At 39.3% G+C, this 18,033-nt stretch overlaps 1 protein-coding gene across 1 annotated transcript in view; it reads right to left on the bottom strand.

The window, feature by feature from the left end:
• ASPM (assembly factor for spindle microtubules) overlaps positions 1-18,033 on the bottom strand; it is a 41,183-nt gene that overhangs the window by 1,843 nt on the left and 21,307 nt on the right. Inside the window, exons 18-25 of the mRNA XM_065409477.1 lie at positions 10,312-14,934; positions 8,226-8,392; positions 7,291-7,450; positions 3,588-3,797; positions 3,204-3,353; positions 1,934-2,125; positions 1,341-1,533; positions 682-836 (exon numbers count right to left, since the gene is read on the bottom strand). Coding sequence (XP_065265549.1) covers positions 682-836; positions 1,341-1,533; positions 1,934-2,125; positions 3,204-3,353; positions 3,588-3,797; positions 7,291-7,450; positions 8,226-8,392; positions 10,312-14,934 — 5,850 coding nt within the window. The remainder of the gene's footprint in view (positions 1-681; positions 837-1,340; positions 1,534-1,933; positions 2,126-3,203; positions 3,354-3,587; positions 3,798-7,290; positions 7,451-8,225; positions 8,393-10,311; positions 14,935-18,033) is intronic.

The following is an 18,033-nucleotide window of genomic DNA, read 5'->3' as shown; positions in this document are numbered from 1 at the left end:
CAGTTCAATTGTCTAACCAAAGTTTTATCCTTTTAAAATCATGCAAGCCTACAAAAAATATTAAAAATCAGTTTGACTGATTAAAATATACTATTTTTGTAATGAAATAGAAGATATTCATTTAGGAAAATGTATTAGACTTGAATGCTAAACATTTTACTGTTTCAGCGCATCACATATGAATGACTGTTTCATAGATCTATATGTTTGTATTATATAGCAAACACTCAAGTTAGTACATATAAAATTTGCTGGTTTTGCAAACATTTCCATCCAAAAACTAGATCTGTAAATAGAACTAATACACCTCCAACCCAAAGTTGTGCTGAGTTAGCTTTAAATAATAATTTCTTATAGAAATGTTGATATAATCTATAGATGTGTCCCCCCCACTCAGATTTTAGTTCAAATAAAATAAATTCATTGAAAGCCATGATTAAAATTAGACTATTTTATAGGACGTAATAATTGTTCACATTAAGAAAAATAATTTGATGATCTGATTCAAAATAATTTGGCATAATTGGTTTTAAAGTCAGGAAAAGGGGGTTTTTTTTGGTGTGCAAAACTAGCAGTTATTACGTTGGATAAATTCATGCTAATCTCTTTGGATAAATGTAAATATCTGTAAATTAGACAGTCCACAACTTATGAAACTTCAAAAGCAAAACACTGAAATACCTTTGAAACATTAAGCAGGACTTGAACTGAATATTTGATAACTTCCATACAGGGGATACTGCGGTTGCAATTCCGGATCAGAATAAAAATAGTGAAGATTGCTCCGCTCTGGGCCATATTTTCACAACAGAGAGGGGAGAGCCTGGTAACAACCTCTAAAATAAAAGGGTTCATTTGTGAATGCTAATCAAGTTATTTTCAAATAGTAACATTTTTCTTTATTAGGCTTGGCAAATACATTAGAACAAAAACAAAATCAATTTCAAGCCATGTTTTTAAACTATGATTTTGAACATTCCGTCAAGACAAAGGTATCCAGCGTATGTGACACTGCATATCAGGTGAAATTAAAAGTAAGTAGGACTCCCTTTATGCCTTACATGTAGTAAGTAGTACTGCTGGGCATGGGGAGGCCAGGAACTAGAATAATGCATTCATGACTACATTCTGATGTAGTTCTTTAAGACAGCTTGTTATCAGTGCCGTATTCGATTCAGAAGGAAATGGCTTTGCATACTGTTGTATCCTCTAACTTTGTCACTTTTCCCAGTTGTACTGTAAGCTTGAATATAATCATGTGCTCCCCTTTCTCAGAAGTTTGGGAGTCCACTGCTGTCTTGAGAGTGCCCAATTTTTAATTACGAAAAGAAACTACTAACCTAGATGTTTTAACGCTGCAAGAATGTAAGAAATATGTTTGTATTTTAGAAGATAATCAATGGCAACTGCAGTTCTGTTACAGAGTTTGTTTTCTTCTTTGCTCTCTTTGTTAGCCATTTCCAAACTGCATCGTAACGCTTTAGTTTTTGCTGTGTCATTTTTCTTCCTCCAAGAATATCCTCTCCACAATGCCTGACAGAAAACATGGCAGAAAGATTTAACAAATGGGGAAAAGATTTACAAGAAAGAGTGGCTCTAGGATAGAATATTCATTAGAATCTCAAATCAACCTTATATGAGTTTAATAAAATTTTAGTCTCAAAATACTTCAATTGTAGAATTCTAAGTTATAAGCCTATGATCAGATATAATATTCAGTCCTCTGAATACTAGATTCCCAGTTCAAAAATACATCTGTCAGAAACAGTGTCTTTTACTATTACTTGATGCCTAGCTGGTATTTAGTTTTCCAATCTAGTATTCGTCTTAAAAAAAATACATATATTATATATAAAAAAGAAGCAGGCTTTTTTAAGAACTATAAAATAGCAGACATGAGCAAGATGGAATTCCCTTATGAGAATTCATATACCTGAAATTTAATTATTCCATTCTTCAGCTTTCTTCTCTGTTTGTAGAAAAGGAATTTTCGTACAGCTCTTTGGATTGTGGTTGCAGCCTCATTTCTCTGTTTCAGCCACCTTCGAACTATTCGCTGTATTTTAATGATTTTCTGATGATCCTGTAGACTTTTTTTTTGTTGAAGTCTTGCTCGAAACCACCTCTGTTTAAGATAAATGGGAGTTTTTAAAAGACAAATTAAGCTTGCTTTCTTTTCCTGATACCACCACACATGCATGTATGCACACACTTCTTGTAACTTCAAAATTGATAGAGTAAGGACTAAAATCTGAATTTATCAAGGATTTAATTGATGCAAAGCCAGGAACTGAACACCATGCTAGCAAAGGTGCGGCTTCGAAGGGGCTGGGATCACCTAAATAAGGTGGGGAAGTGTGCCACTGGACTGGACTGTGGTGGTAGTAATGGGGCTGGGTGATTAGCTCTCACTTGGCAGAGGTGGATGGGGAGAGAAGTTGCTAGCTCCATCCTTAATCCAGTTGCAGGGTCTCCTTTGATGCTGGGGACTAGGCTGATCACCAGTTTTGGGGTCTGGAAAGGATTTTTCCTATATAGTAAATTTGCCTGTTTTGGCATGTGGATTTTTTTCACCTTCCATTTAGCAGCCTGCATCTTGTTTTGGGGAGATTAAATTAATTGTCTCAATTTAGGCAAGTCCCTGTGTGATTGGTTGGGTTAGAACAGAGGTAGTCAATAGGTAGACTGCAGTCCAAATCTGGACCACCAGATGCTTTTGAACAGACCGTGAAATCTTTTTATTTACTTATCATTATTGTTATTATTTTCTCTGGAGTCTGGACCTTGACCAAGAAGTTTGAATCTTAACAAAAAATAATTGATTACCCCTGGGTTAGAAAGTGTCCAAATAAAGTCCCTGTAACCTAGTTGGGGTTGCTTACACATTGGTTCTGAGCATGCTATTGCATGTTTAAGGGATATCACTCCATGTCTCATGCAGCTTGTGATTCCCCTTCATCTTGTCTCTCCTCCCTCCAGCATAGAGAAGGGAGTGGGTCAGGACTCTGGTTTCCAGTCAGGGTCACTAGCAGGCCTGAGAGTGTAGAGGGGGCATGGCCTTCACATCCACAATGGGGCCACTGGTGACAGTTGATGACAGCACTGCAACAACCCTGCTGGGTAGTTTAGTGATTACTCCAGTTAGGTAATAGTTGAACAGAATGAGTAGTGTGCAACAGCTCCTTCCTCCCAATAATGCTAACCTGAATACATAGGACAGAAGAGATCTGCATTTGTGCATGTTTCAATACAAGGTGAATTCTGAATGCTCTCTGAATTTTAATAGCAGAGAGATGATGATATGCAGCAGCTGAAAAATAAAGCAGCCGCTTCTTCTGTTTCTGGTCTAAAATCTGTAGAAAGAAAAACAGAGTCAGGAAACAGCATTAATAATCAAATCCAGAGTTAGTCTTTGCTACATCATCATCATCATCATCATCATCATAACTCGGAAATGGAGTTACAAAAAAAAATAGCAGGGGTTAGTGTAATGTCTGAAACAGAGTTTTTCACTGTAGCCTAACTCCTAATCAATCTTATATATTTTTAATGTCTATGTAGTTATAATCACTTAAAAAGACACTTACCTTTTTTCTCACTAACCACCCCCGGAAAAATGCTTGCAGTTTAATAGCAGCTTTTCTAGTTTTGATGTATTTTATGCATTCAAGTCTTCCTTCTTGCCTAGCTCGTATAGGTTTCTGGATGACCAAAGCAGCAGCTTTTTGTTGATGAAACTTGTGTCTTTCTTTGAAGCCTCTATAAGCTGCCTGAATCAAACATGCAGCCTGCTGCTTCTAGAAGATAAATTGTGTGTTGATAGTCAAGTGTGCTTTTTCTTGTCATAGTGGAAGTACATTAGGTTTTCATGTTTATCGTGTTACCATCTATTGCAAGGGTGGGCAAACTTTTTGGCCCGAGGGCCACATTGGGGAATAGAAATTGTATGGAAGGCCATGAATGCTCATAATATTGGGGTTGGGGTGCAGGAGAAGGGGTGGGCTCTGGGGATGAGAGGTTTGGGGTGCAGGAGGGTGCTCCGGACTGGGACCAAGGGGTTTGGAGAGCAGGAAAGGGATCAGGGCTGGGGCAGAGGTGCGGGAAGGAGTGCAGGTTCCGTCTGGGGGTGCGGGCTCTGGGGTGGGGCTGGGGATGAGAGGTTTGGGATGCAAGAGGGTGTTCTGGGCTGGGACTGAGAGGTTTGGAGAGTGGGAGGGGGATCAGGGATGGGGCAGGGGGTTGGGACGTTGGGAGAGGCTCAGGGGTGCAGGCTCCAAGCGGCGCTTACCTCAAGTGGCTCCCGGAAGCAGTGGCATATCCCTTCTCCGGCTCCTACGCGGAGGCGCGGCCAGGCAGCTCTGCGTCCTGTCCCCATCCGCAGGCACCGCCCATGCAGCTCACAGTAGAGCATGTAGGAGCCGGCGCGGGGCCATGCCGCAGCTTCCAGGAGCCGCATGGTGCGGCCCCGGCCCGAGCGGGGCCGAGCCGTGGCTTCGAGGAGCCGCGTGGTGCGGCCCCACCTGGAGCGGAGCCGAGCCGTGTGGTGCGGCCCCAGATCCAGCGCCCTGGCTGGAGCTGGGCCAAGCCGCATGGTGCAGCTCGCGGGTCGGCTTAAAACGGCCCATGGGCCGTAGTTTGCCCACCCCTGATCTATTGTAAGATGGAAAGAAGTGGCCATGGATCAAAAATAAAATGAAGGTGCCACTAAACTTCTTACTTAAATTCAACTCAGCAAGTCAATCAGCATTCATTAATAGCAGTAGGAATTTTCGCAACTTAGAGGCTTTTTCCCTCCTTAAAGGACTTAAAAATGTTGGCAATGGATTTTATTTTAAGCAGGGTGGCCATGATGGCAATAGACCATTTTGACATTTATTTAAAGAGCAGGTCTTATTGTTATCAGTGTAGATTAGGCAAATGCAATACTTGGCATAGTTTAAGTGACTGGGATCTTGTTTGCTCTCAAAGTAAAGGAAACCTGAACCTTTAGGGAAATGGAAGAGCTCAAAAAGGGGGGCGGGGGAAAACAACTCTGATATATTTCTTAGGTGTCCGTCACAACTCAGTGCAATCTTAGTTCTAGTTTTACTTCTCTTTTTCCCCTTCCATAGTTAATATTTTGGTGACAAACTTTTTTTTTAAAATAGCAGCAAGTATTATAAGTAGGGCTGTCAAGCGATTAAAAAAATTAATCTCAATTAATCGCACTAACAATAATAGAATACTGTTTATTTAAATATTTTTGGATGTTTTCTACATTTTCAAATATATTGATTTCAGTTACAACACAGAATACAAAGTGTATAGTGCTGACTTTATATTTATTTTTTATTACTAGTATTTGCACTGTAAAAACAAAAATAGTATTTTTCAATTCATCTAATACAAGTACTGTAGTGCAGTCTCTTTATCATGACAGTTGATCTTACCAATGCAGAATTATGTACAAAAAACTGCATTCAAAAATAAAAAATTTTTGAGCCTGCAAGTCCACTCAGTTCTATTTCTTGTTCAGCCAATTGCTCTAACAAGTTTTTACACTTGCAGGAGATAATGCTGCCCCCTTCTTGCTTACAACGTCACCTGAAAATTAGAATGGGCGTTCGCATGGTACTGTTGTAGCCGGCATCACAAGATATTTACGTGCCAGATGTGCTAAAGATTCATGTGTCCCTTCATGCTTCAACCACCATTCCAGAGGACATACGTCCATGTTGATGATGGGTTCGTCTCGATAACAATCCAAAGCAGCATGGACTGACGCATGTTCATTTTCATTATCTGAGCAGGCTGATTTTCTTTTTTGGTGGTTCTGTAGTTTCCGCATTGGAGTGTTGCTCTTTTAAGACTTCTGAAAGCATGCTCCACATCTCGTCCCTCTCAGATTTTGGAAGGCACTTCAGATTCTTAAAACCTTGGGTTGAGTGCTGTAGCTATCTTTAGAAATCTCACATTGGTACCTTCTTTGCGTTTTGTCAAATCTGCAGTGAAAGTGTTCTTAAAATGAACATGTGCTGGGTCATCATCCAAGACTGCTATAACATGAAATATATGGCAGAATGTGGGTAAAAGAGCAGGGGACATACAATTCTCCCCCAAGGAGTTCAGTCACAAATTTAATTAACTTTTTTTTTTTTTTTTTAAAACAAGCGGCATCAGCATGGAAGCATGTCCTGTGGAATGGTGGCTGAAGCATGAATGTTTAGCATATCTGGCACGTAAATACCTTGCAATGCTGGCTACAAAAGTGCCATGCAAATGCCTATTCTCACTTTCTGCTGACATTGTAAATAAGAAGAGGGCAGCATTATCTCCTGTAAATGTAAATAAACTTGTTAGTCCTACTTCTTGTTCAGCCAATCGCTAAGACAGAGTGGACTTGCAGGCTCTGAAGTTTTACATTATTTTGTTTTTGAGTGCAATTACGTAACAACAAAAATCTACATTTGTAAGTTGCACTTTCATGACAAAGATTGCATTACAGTACTTGTACGAGGTGAATTGAAAAGTACTATTTCTTTTGTTTATCATCATTTTTACAGTGCAAATATTTGTACACCTCTACCCGATATACCACGAATTTGGATATAACGCGGTAAAGCAGTGCTCCGGAGGGGCAGGGCTGCGCACTCTGGTGGATCAAAGCAAGTTCAATAGAACGCAGTTTCACCTAGAACGCGGTAAGATTTTTTGGCTCCCGAAGACAGCGTTATATCGAGGTAGAGGTGTAATCAAAAATATAAACTTTCATTTCAATTACAACACAGAATACTATATGAAAATGTAGAAAAACCATCCAAAATATTTAATAAATTTCAATTGATATTCTACTGTTTAACAGTGCAATTAAAACGGATTAGTCGCAATTAATTTTTTAATCACGATTAATTTTTTTTTAGTTAATCGTGAGTTAATAGTGATTAATCGACAGCCCTAATTAAAAGTAAAGCAGATAACGACAGCTACAGTGAAGAATTACTATGTTCCCTTGTTAACTTCAATGGGACTATTCAGAGTGTCGAAAGTTAAGCACACTCTTAAGTCTTTGCTGATAGGGGACTTCACTTTGGCATTTTCTGACTTAAGTACTTCTATTTTCAACTTAAACATTTTCTTTAGGAAAAATTAACTTGAATAAAAGTAGTTATGTATCAAAAGTGAAGAACAGGCTCACTTTTTAGAGAGAAAGCTAAATTATTGGCCGAGTACATTACACAAGTTTAACATTACACTGAAAATATTTAACATTCAACACCACCCCGTCTTAGCTGAATTTAAGAGTGAAAATACCTTTTTAATCTGTTTCCTAGTGCTGTATCTTCTGTAACCTGATTGAATCTTAACTGCAGCTTCTTTGGTTGCTAGGAATTGTAGCAGAATTGTTCTTGCAGTAAGGGTTTCTCTCCATCTCCTCTGAATAGTAACTGTAGAGGCCTTCATTTTCAAAAACCTAATGCAAATGAACATTTTTAGCTTTTCTAAAAAATCCCGTGAGTTTTAAAAAATGAAAAGTTTTCATTTGCATTTATTTATTGCTATCAGCAGAAGATTAGCAAGACAAGTGGCATTCATTGGAAAGTTATCAAGTCCATAGAAATTTTGGTTCTGTGTCTCTATGTATGTATGTATGTATGTATGTATGTATGTATAGAACACTGGCCCACCTCTTAAGGCTCAAGACTAGTTAAAGTCAATGGAAACATGAATCATTGGAGTAAACTAGTAAAAAGTGACTTGAGAAATTTTAGATCTTGTCTCAAGACAAATAAGTAGAAAACAAAAATAAGTTTTACTTTGGAGCAGGATACTAGAACTTTAATTAACATACAAAAAATGAAACCAAGTTTTTCATTCTGGAGTTTTCAAAACTCAAACATAACTCTTGAGAAGAAAGCAGCGTAGTAAAACTAAACTTCACATATGGAGATGAAAGCGGGGAAAGCATCTGCAGCTGGCTCTTCCCTTCTGTCTTTCCAAGATTAACAAACACAAAACTCACACCAAATACAAAGATTAAGCCCCAACCCTCAAAGATGTAAACATGTGAATAACTTTATGCACATTAGCCACAAGGAGTCAATGGATTACTCATACTTGAGTCTTTGCAGAATCAGGGCCTAAGAGATGACAGAGATTTGCCAGACTACAAAGCAATATTAAGTTATGAAACAATAAATAGCTCAAGACCATGAAAAGATGTGCGTCACACAACAATAGTACATTACCAGGTCCTCTGCTGTTTGCTTTTGAAATAACCTTGAATGACACAAGTAGCTTTTACCACAGCTGTATATTCTTTTCGTGCTCTGTATCTTCTGAACCAGGCTTGAATTGTTCGTGCAGCTCTCATTTTACCAGCCAACTGCCTGGCTTTAAAACCCCTAAACAAAGCCTATCAAACAAAAAAACAAACAAGCAATTAATTTTGTATTTAATGGGACAAACTAGGAAACGCCCCACTTCTCCAATTAGTCACTTCTGCCTGAATGTCTTTTTTAAATCTTATTGTTACAAGTTGCACACAAGATTACTAGAAAGGAGGGCGGGGAAAACCTTGTCAGTTTCTTTACTATAGCACTTTGTGTATAGTCAGTTTCTCCTGCACACAGCAAGAGAGAAAGTAGAAGCTGGGGAATACTACACACACTTCCATCAATGTAAATTTCAGCAAGAAAAAAAATCCCAAAATGAATTAAAAGATAAAAGTTACAGATTTTAAAGATAATGGTGGAACAACCTGAAACCTAACTGCAACTACTTTGATTTGAAGCTGTTTTTGTTGTTCAATATTTCAAAGGTGATGGGCTCAGTAGCACTGCTGTATTTACAGAGTTGGAAACTTGTAGTGAAGGTATTGTTGTCTCTAACTAAATCCATGGTAAATCCTAGCATATTTCAGTTTATACTGTACTTTTTTTTCTGCTCTTACCATAAACTGTGGCTCTACTCACCGATTTCACTTTTTGTAAGTGGCCAATCAAATTATTTCTGCATCTATATTATGGGAATTTGGGATGCTGAGGATCTCCCACCTTATGCGCTCTCTGTTTTGAAGGCAGAAGCCCAATCACCTGTCTAGGTACACTTGCACATTAGTAAGAAGTGAGGTTAGATAGTTTCTGCTGCTTTATCTCAGGGGCTCCAGCAACTGAAAAATAAATGGGAGGGTTTCCCCCTTCTCCCAAACAAAAAAATCTGGAACATTATAAGAAACCCTAAAACTCCTACTCCCCTTTTTGGGCTGTGCAGGAGAAGGAAATGTAAAAAGGTAAGGCGTATCTTGGCACCCCCTACTCCAGGAAGCTACGGCAGTCCAAGGAGAAATCCCCTGTCCCCCAAAACAAGATAGCTAAGGGGACTAGGGAAAAAAATCATTTGCAACTCTTTCCACAAACAAACAGCCTATGGGAGTAGCGAGAGACATACCTAACCAAAAAGAGTGGGAAACACCAGAAGGGAGCTCAGAGGACCAGCTACTGTGAACCCACTGGTTAGTTCCCCACTACAGTCTGTGAAGCCAAGAGCAGTGCTCTCTACTTTCTCCCAGCAGCCATTTGACCTGTCACGGAGGGATGGAAGACTGGGTTTCTGAGTGTTTTTCCTCAAATTCCTAGACATATCTCTGGATTCAGGGGCCTCAAACATCTAACGTTAACAAGTTTTTTAAAAGGGATCAAGATCAGCCATTTACTCACCCTAAAAGAGAGCCTTTTAAAGAGGGCTGAAAGAGACTATGCAAAAATGGCATCTTCCTACCCCTTGCTTTATGTATATTGTCATAGCTTCTCACTTTGACAAAATAAGTTACTACTTTTACTCTACTTACCACTCCAGAGCCCACACATTTAAGTAAATGAGCTGGCTTCCATTCCTTCTCGTATCAGTATAACTATTAAATTACCATTAGTCTAATCTGTACAAACCGACTGAATACGAGGGCATAGTTTAACCTGAAGAATCTTTGTTTCCTGCACAAGCAGGAAAAACACCAACTTCACATTCGCAGCCTGAAAGTTGAGTTTGTAGAACTAGAATTTAGGAAAAGTTATTACTTGTAAAACGAGCATTTTGAATGTGGAAGTCACTAACAATGCCATTTTTAAAGTCACCTTTCAGAGTATAACTGATTCATCCGTTGATGATTGTTATAGCAGTTACATCAATCATGCTTCAGAAACCTATTACATACTGGCAACCAGTATTGCACTTTTGGTCTTGTTTTTAACACAATTTATATTACAGTTTGTCATCAGATGTTACAGTATTAACCAGGGATGTATACAACACAACACATATTGCATTTTCACATACCTGAATTTTTATTGTGCTTTGTTTAATTTTCTGAATCTTTCTCTGCTCGATGAATCCCCTGATTCTAGATTGTATAATTATAATGCTCTTCCGGGTTCTTAAGTAAGCTCCTCTTTGGTGTTTCATAGCTAAATATGATCTGTAGTGCTGCTGTAATACAAATGCTGCCTTTCTGTAGGTCATGTACTGTAATTTGGTTTTATTCATCAAGTAGTAAGTCTGCAACGTAACAGCTGCTGCTCTGAGTCGAACAAATTTTCTACGATGCACAGCCATGTGAAGAAAAGACTGAATCTTTCTTGCAGCACGTTTTTGCTTTGCCATTTTTCTTATTACTGTTCCACGATAGGCAGACTGAATAATTATTATGGCTTGCCTTTGGGCAGAGTACTCAGCTTTCTGTAAACGAGCCATTCGACAGGCTCTGTACCATCGCTGAATTGCAACTGTTGAATCCCGAATTGCTTTGTAGTGAGTCTTCATTCTATGGCATCGGAACGCAGACTGAATTGCTATTGCTGCCGTCTTCTTCTTAAGAAAACGTCTCCTGTCTAAGTACATCTGTAAGACTGATTGAATACGCCGAACTGCTTGTATGATTGTAGCCAACTGCCTAGCTTTTTTAGCACGAAAAGCAGACTGAAGACAAAGGGCAGCCTTTTTAATTTTGGTATAGTTTTTTACTTCAGCTCCTCTTGCCCTGTTAGCTCTGAACCTTTGCTGTACAACTCTGACTGCCCAACGTAACTGTTTATAATGATTATGCTGTTTGTGCATACGATAAAGAGACTGTATTATAGTTGCTGATGCATGCATGATTTTCAGTTCTTGTCGTGCTTTCATGCCTCTATAAGCAGCCTGAATAACCAGCACAGATTTCTGAATTGTCAGATATCTCTTCCGTTGAATTTTTCCTTTAACATAGAATCTGTAATAATTCTGTATGACTACAGCTGCAATTCTCATTCTCTGGTAGGAGATTTTAATCCTATGCATTCTAAATGCTGACTGTATTGTGCTGGCAGCCAAATGCATATGCTGAATGTTTCTTCTTGTTTGAATACCCCTGTACAGAGACTGTATACGAATAACTGCTCTACGAAAAGAAAGGTATTCCCGAGTGTGCCATCTTACCAAAATTAAAGCTCTGTATCTTCTCTGAAGGACAACAGCAGCAGCTTTAAGGGAAAGATACCTTTGTCGTTCTTTAAATGTTTTAAAACGTCTCTGAAGAACAGCAGCAGCATGGCACATTTCTTGATGTTTTTTTCTTGCCCTCATCTCTCGAAAAGCTCTCTGGATGCAAGTTGCTGCTTTCTTCATAGAAGAGTACTGCTGTACTGCAATTCCTCTCAGCTTACTGGCTCTGTATCTTTTCTGTATTACTTGGGTTGCCCACTGTACTTTTTTGTAACAACAACTTTGCCTGTACATTCGATAATTGCTTTGTATAATGGTGGCAGCATTATGTTTTTTCTTTAGGAGCTGTCTTGTTTTCATTCCTCTATAGGCAGTCTGAAGAACTAAAACAGAGTTGTACTGTTTTAAATACATTTCTCTCACACGTTTTCCCTCCTTGTAAGCTCGGTAATGTTGTTGTATAGTTACTGAAGCAAATTTGACAGATTGATAGGAAATACACATTCTATACATTCTTAAAGCTGCTTGGATAACTGTAGCAGCCCTGTGCATCTGTTGCATCTTTTTCCTTACCACAAAGCCTCTATAAGCAGACTGTATGGTAACAGCAGCCTTTCGGAGATGAAGATATTCTTGGTGCTGTTGCTTTGCATGTGCTGTTGCTCTATATTTTCTCTGAATCATAACAGCAGCTGTCCTAAGAGAAATATATTTTTTCCTTTTAAGAAAGGATCTAACTCTCCTTTGAAGAAAGGCTGCAGCTACATGCATCATTTTCAAATGTCTCCTGGTTTTCATGCCGCGAAACGCAGCCTGGATACAGAGTATGGCCCTCTTCATAATCCTGTATTTATGTACTTGAACATTTCGTTCTTTGCAAGCACGATACCACTGCTGTATCTGTTTAGTTACCGTGGATAACTTTTTGAAATCTTTTTGTTGTCTGTGCATTTGATAATATGACTGTATTATTGTTGCAGATTGATGCATAATTCTTACCTTTCTTCGAACTTTCATGCCTCTATAGGCAGCCTGAAGGACAAGGGATGATCTCTGTAACATTAAGTATTTTTTACGTTCCACTCTCCCTTGACAAAATGCTCTATATCTAATTTGAATTACAGTTGCTGCCAGTTTCACTGCACGATATCTAATGTTTATACGATGCATCTTAAACATGGCTTGAATTGAAATAGCTGCCTGATGCATGCAGTGAATTTGTCTTCTTACTTTTATACCTCTATAAATAGCCTGAATTTTAACAACTGCATTCTTTAAAGACAGATATTCCTGCTTTTGATACTTAGCTTGAACTACTGCACGATACCGCCTTTGAACCATGATAGTCATAGCTTTAAGTTCTGCATATTTTGTTTTTACTACGTAGGATTTGTAGGTTGCTTGTATAATAGTAGCAGCTTCGTTGAGTTCCCATAATTGTTTCCTCACTCTCATCCCACGGAAAGCAGCTTGCAAGACTAAGGCAGCTGCTTTTGTTTTTAGATAAAGTGTACGTTGTTCCTTTTTCATACAGTAAGCTCTGTAGTGTCTCTGAATCACTAAGACAGCTTGTCTCAAAGTTTTCAACTTTGATTGATTTACATGCATTCTGTAATAGGATTGTATGATTACTGCAAATTGATGCTTCCTTTGAATTTGTTTTCTCACAGTTCTTCCTCTCCAAACTGCCTGGAGCTGTACAATACAGTTATGCAATTCCATATATTCTTGCCGCTGTTTTCTACCTACAATACTGGCTCTATAATGCCGCTGGATAGTTAGCACAGCACTGTTTATAAGCCTGAATCTTTGAGCCTGGAACTTTCTAAAGGTAGTTTGTATTGTAACTGCAGCAGCATGTTGCCTCTGAACCTGTTTTCGTACTTGCCAACCACGAAGAGCTGCTTGAAGAGAAATCACAGCTGCTCTTCTTTTTAAGAAGCTCAGTCTCACTTTGTAACCCGTTTTGTAGGTTCTGTACCACCTCTGAATCACAATAGAGGCCTGAATCATTGCTTGATATTTCATTCTTGCAGCATGAGCTCTAAAAGCTGTCTGGATTTTAACAGTGGCTGTATACTGAAGTTTAAGCATTTTGCGTACTCTATAACCTCTGTAGGCTGCTTGCAAGCAGACAACTGCCTTTTTGACTTTCAAGAATTTCTGCCTCTGACGGACTTGCTCTTGGTATGCACAATAACGATTCTGAATGATAACAGTAGCGGTATACACCCTCAAATAACGTTGCCTATCCCTTTTCATTCTGTAGTAAGCCTGGAGCAAGGTTGCAGCCTCTCTCCAGCTTTGTACTTGTTTTCTGATCAGATGCCCTCGCACTACAGCTTGAACTCTGACACAAGCTTCCTTCAGTTTCCTATATTCTTCTTTAAGTTGAAGGATGTATTTTTGGGAACGGTATCTTCGTTGAACATAGAGTGCTGCCTCCCTTAAAGCACGGTAATGTTTACGTGCTTGTATCATTTTTATAAAAGCCTGAATCTTCACTGCAGCAGCTTTTAAATTTTCAATTTTTTTCTGGGCAACATAAGCACGATAACTTGACTGAATTTTCACCACAGATCTCAATATGTGGGCCTCTTTCCTAGCTTGCATTCTTCTGTAGGCAGATTGTAGCACAATGGCAGCAAGGCGCATTTTCTGGAAAGAAGAGACAGCATTTTTAGATGAAACATATGCTCTGTATCGAGTTTGAATTATGCAAACAGCATTTTTAGTCTCTTTGTATCTTTTTAGTTGTTGATATTTTCTCACATGCGACTGTAATGTAACAACAGACTGTTTCATGAGTAAAAATCTTTGCTGCTCTTGTCTCATTCTCCAATGTGATTGAACAACATAGACTGCTTTTATTTGTCTATATAACAGACGAGTTTTCCTGCCTCTAAAAGCAGCTTGGAGGACTGTAACTGCTGCACGTTTTTGCAAATAGTTTTCTCTTTGAATTTTACCCAACCAATAAGCTCTGTAATACTTTTGAATCATCAGTATGCATGCCCTTTTTTCCTCATAAACATGTTTAGCCTGAACACATCTAAGCCAGGCTTGAATCTGGATAGCACTTTTTCTAACATGTAAATACTGCTTCAAATCTTTATGCATTCTATACCAAGACTGTATGACAACAGCAGCTTGCTCTCTCTTAGCTAATTTTGAGGCTTGCCATTTTCGGAAAGTAGTTTGCAACACTATCGCAGCTTTAATTTTCTGCTCAATTTTGTGTTTTCTCCATCTTCTAAATGCAGATTGAATGACAAGTGATGAAGACTTTAAAGTTTCATATCTTTGCTGATCTTGTTTTGCCACCAAGGAAGCACGCAAATGTCTCTGAATTGTAACAGTTGCCCAAAGAAGTCGTTTATATGCAGCAGCAGCAATCAACATTCTTATCCTAGCTTGCACAAGGATAGCATAGTATCTTAACTGCAGATATCTTTTTCTAGCAGAGAATCTCCTCCAGTAAGTCTGCAAAATAGAACAGAATGATAAATTTATGGATTAAACTGAGATTATATTAATATTCAAGTTGGCCTAGAAGTTTCACCCCAAGAGCTAGTTACTTTTCTTATCAAAAAAAGAAAAACAAAAACAAAAAGAACCCCCCAACTTTGCCACTTTCAACATTAATCCTCAGTTTATGAACTATTCGTCTGTGGGTTCCAATTTATTCACTGCTACCCTATCCCCAGACTAACGGTCCAGAACTTTTTTCATGATCACAAATACAGAATGCATTAAGGCTATTTCTTTTTACATACCAATTCTGTGCCAAAGGGCGAACTATTAAAGCAGTTAAGATTCCCTTTCAAACTATTGAGAAATAAACTGAGAATTAACAAAGTCCCAGAGTTTTCTTACAAAAAGTTTAACTAGCATTTGGGTTGAAGTCCACAAGTTACTGTTGGGTATTTATTTATATATTCTTATTTATAAGAGTTCTGAATTAAAAGTAACAATAAGGGGTTCTCATACGTATTCAAAGTATGTATCACATCTTAATAGAGAAAATGTCTTAGGTATTAGCACAATCAGGAATGAGACAATAGATGACTACTTCTCCTCCCACTAAAAGCAAGCATCCTGTGGCACCTATAGCAGTTGCTTATATACAGAAGGATTATTAAGAAATTAATGAATTTTCAGGCTCAGTGCTATTTAGCAGCTGGAAAAGAAGCAAAACAGCACCATGTGATCAGAAATTTAGGAACCACTATTTTAAACCCTTTGGTGTACCAATGGGAAACATTAAAAACAATAGCAAATACCAGCATGATGTCCCATTTGGCACTTTCAAAGGAATGGTCTAGAGTTCTGGGTAGTTTAGTCTGCAGCTACTGAAAGCAGAGAATATTCTGCTTTAAGTCTTTGTGATGCCACCAGCAAAACCTCTGACATTGGAATAATAACAGGAGTACTTGTGGCACCTTAGAGACTAACAAATTTATTAGAGCATAAGCTTTCGTGGGCTACAACCCACTTCTTCGGATGCATATAGAGTGAACCATATATTGAGGAGATATATATACACACACATACAGAGAGCATGAACAGGTGGGAGTTGTCTTACCAACTCTGAGAGGCCAATTAAGTAAGAGGAAAAAAACTTTTGAAGTGATAATCAAGATGGCTCAGTACAGACAGTTTGATAAGAAGCAAGTGTGAAAATACTTACAAGGGGAGATAGATTCAATGTTTGTAATGGCTCAGCCATTCCCAATCCCTATTTAGCCCTGAGTTGATTGTGTCTAGTTTGCATATCAATTCCAGCTCAGCAGTCTCTCGTTGGAGTCTGTTTTTGAAGTTTTTCTGTTTTAAGATAGCCACCCGCAGGTCTGTCAAAGAATGGCCAGACAGGTTAAAGTGTTCTCCCACTGGTTTTTGAGTATTATGATTCCTGATGTCAGATTTGTGTCCATTAATTCTTTTGCGTAGAGACTGTCCGGTTTGGCCAATGTACATGGCAGAGGGGCATTGCTGGCACATGATGGCATATATCACATTGGTAGATGTGCAGCTCTCTAACACCACATTCTACAGGCCATTATCCTCTGATCCCACTGAGGATTACCTAAAGAAACTACACCATCTGCTAAAAAAACTCCCTGACAAAGCACAGGAACAAATCTGTACAGACACATGCCTAGAACCCCGACCAGGGACATTCTATTTGCTACCCAAGATCCATAAACCTGGAAATCCTGGACGCCCCATCATCTCAGGCATTGGCACCCTAACATCAGGCTTGTCTGGTTATGTGGACTCTCTCCTCAGACCCTACGCTACCAGCACTCCTAGCTATCTTCGAGATACTACTGACTTCCTGAGGAAACTAGAATCCATCGGTGATCTTCCAGAAAACACCATCCTGGCCACTATGGACGTAGAAGCCCTCTACACCAATATTCCACACACAGATGGACTACAAGCTATCAGGAACAGTATCCCCGATAATGTCACAGCTAACCTGGTGGCTGAACTCTGTGACTTTGTCCTCACCCACAACTATTTCACATTTGGGGACAATATATACCTTCAAGTCAGCGGCACTGCTATGGGTACCCGCATGGCCCCACAGTATGCCAACATTTTTATGGCTGACTTAGAACAACGCTTCCTTAGCTCTCGTCCCCTAACGCCCCTACTCTACTTGCGCTACATTGATGACATCTTCATCATCTGGACCCATGGAAAAGAAGCCCTTGAGGAATTCCACCATGATTTCAATAATTTCCATCCCACCATCAACCTCAGCCTAGATCAATCCACACAAGCGGTCCATTTCCTGGACACTACTGTGCTAATAAGCGATGGTCACATAAATACCACCCTGTACCGGAAACCTACTGACCGCTACACTTACCTACATGCCTCCAGCTTCCATCCAGGACACACCACACGATCCATTGTCTACAGCCAAGCTCTAAGATATAACCGCATTTGCTCCAATCCCTCAGATAGAGACAAGCACCTACAAGATCTCTATCAAGCATTCTTAAAACTACAATACCCACCTGCTGAAGTGAAAAAACAGATTGACAGAGCCAGACGAGTACCCAGAAGTCACCTCCTACAAGACAGGGCCAACAAAGAAAATAACAGAACACCACTAGCTGTCACCTTCAGCCCCCAACTAAAACCTCTCCAGCGCATCATCAGAGATCTACAACCTATCCTGAAAGATGATCCTTTACTCTCACAGATCTTGGGAGACAGACCTGTCCTCGCTTACAGACAACCCCCCAACCTAAAGCAAATACTCACCAGCAACCACACATCACTGAACAAAAACACTGACCCAGGAACCTATCCTTGTAACAAAGCCCGATGCCAACTCTGTCCACATATCTATTCAAGTGACACCATCATAGGGCCTAATCACATCAGCCATACCATCTGTGGCTCGTTCACCTGCACATCTACCAATGTGATATATGCCATCATGTGCCAGCAATGCCCCTCTGCCATGTACATTGGCCAAACCGGACAGTCTCTACGCAAAAGAATTAATGGACACAAATCTGACATCAGGAATCATAATACTCAAAAACCAGTGGGAGAACACTT

Source organism: Emys orbicularis, chromosome 8 (genome assembly GCF_028017835.1).
Source record: "Emys orbicularis isolate rEmyOrb1 chromosome 8, rEmyOrb1.hap1, whole genome shotgun sequence".
In the NCBI taxonomy this organism is placed as follows: domain Eukaryota; kingdom Metazoa; phylum Chordata; order Testudines; family Emydidae; genus Emys; species Emys orbicularis.
The sequence above is the reverse complement of the archived record's forward strand: the minus strand, read 5'-3'. Positions and strand labels throughout refer to the sequence as shown.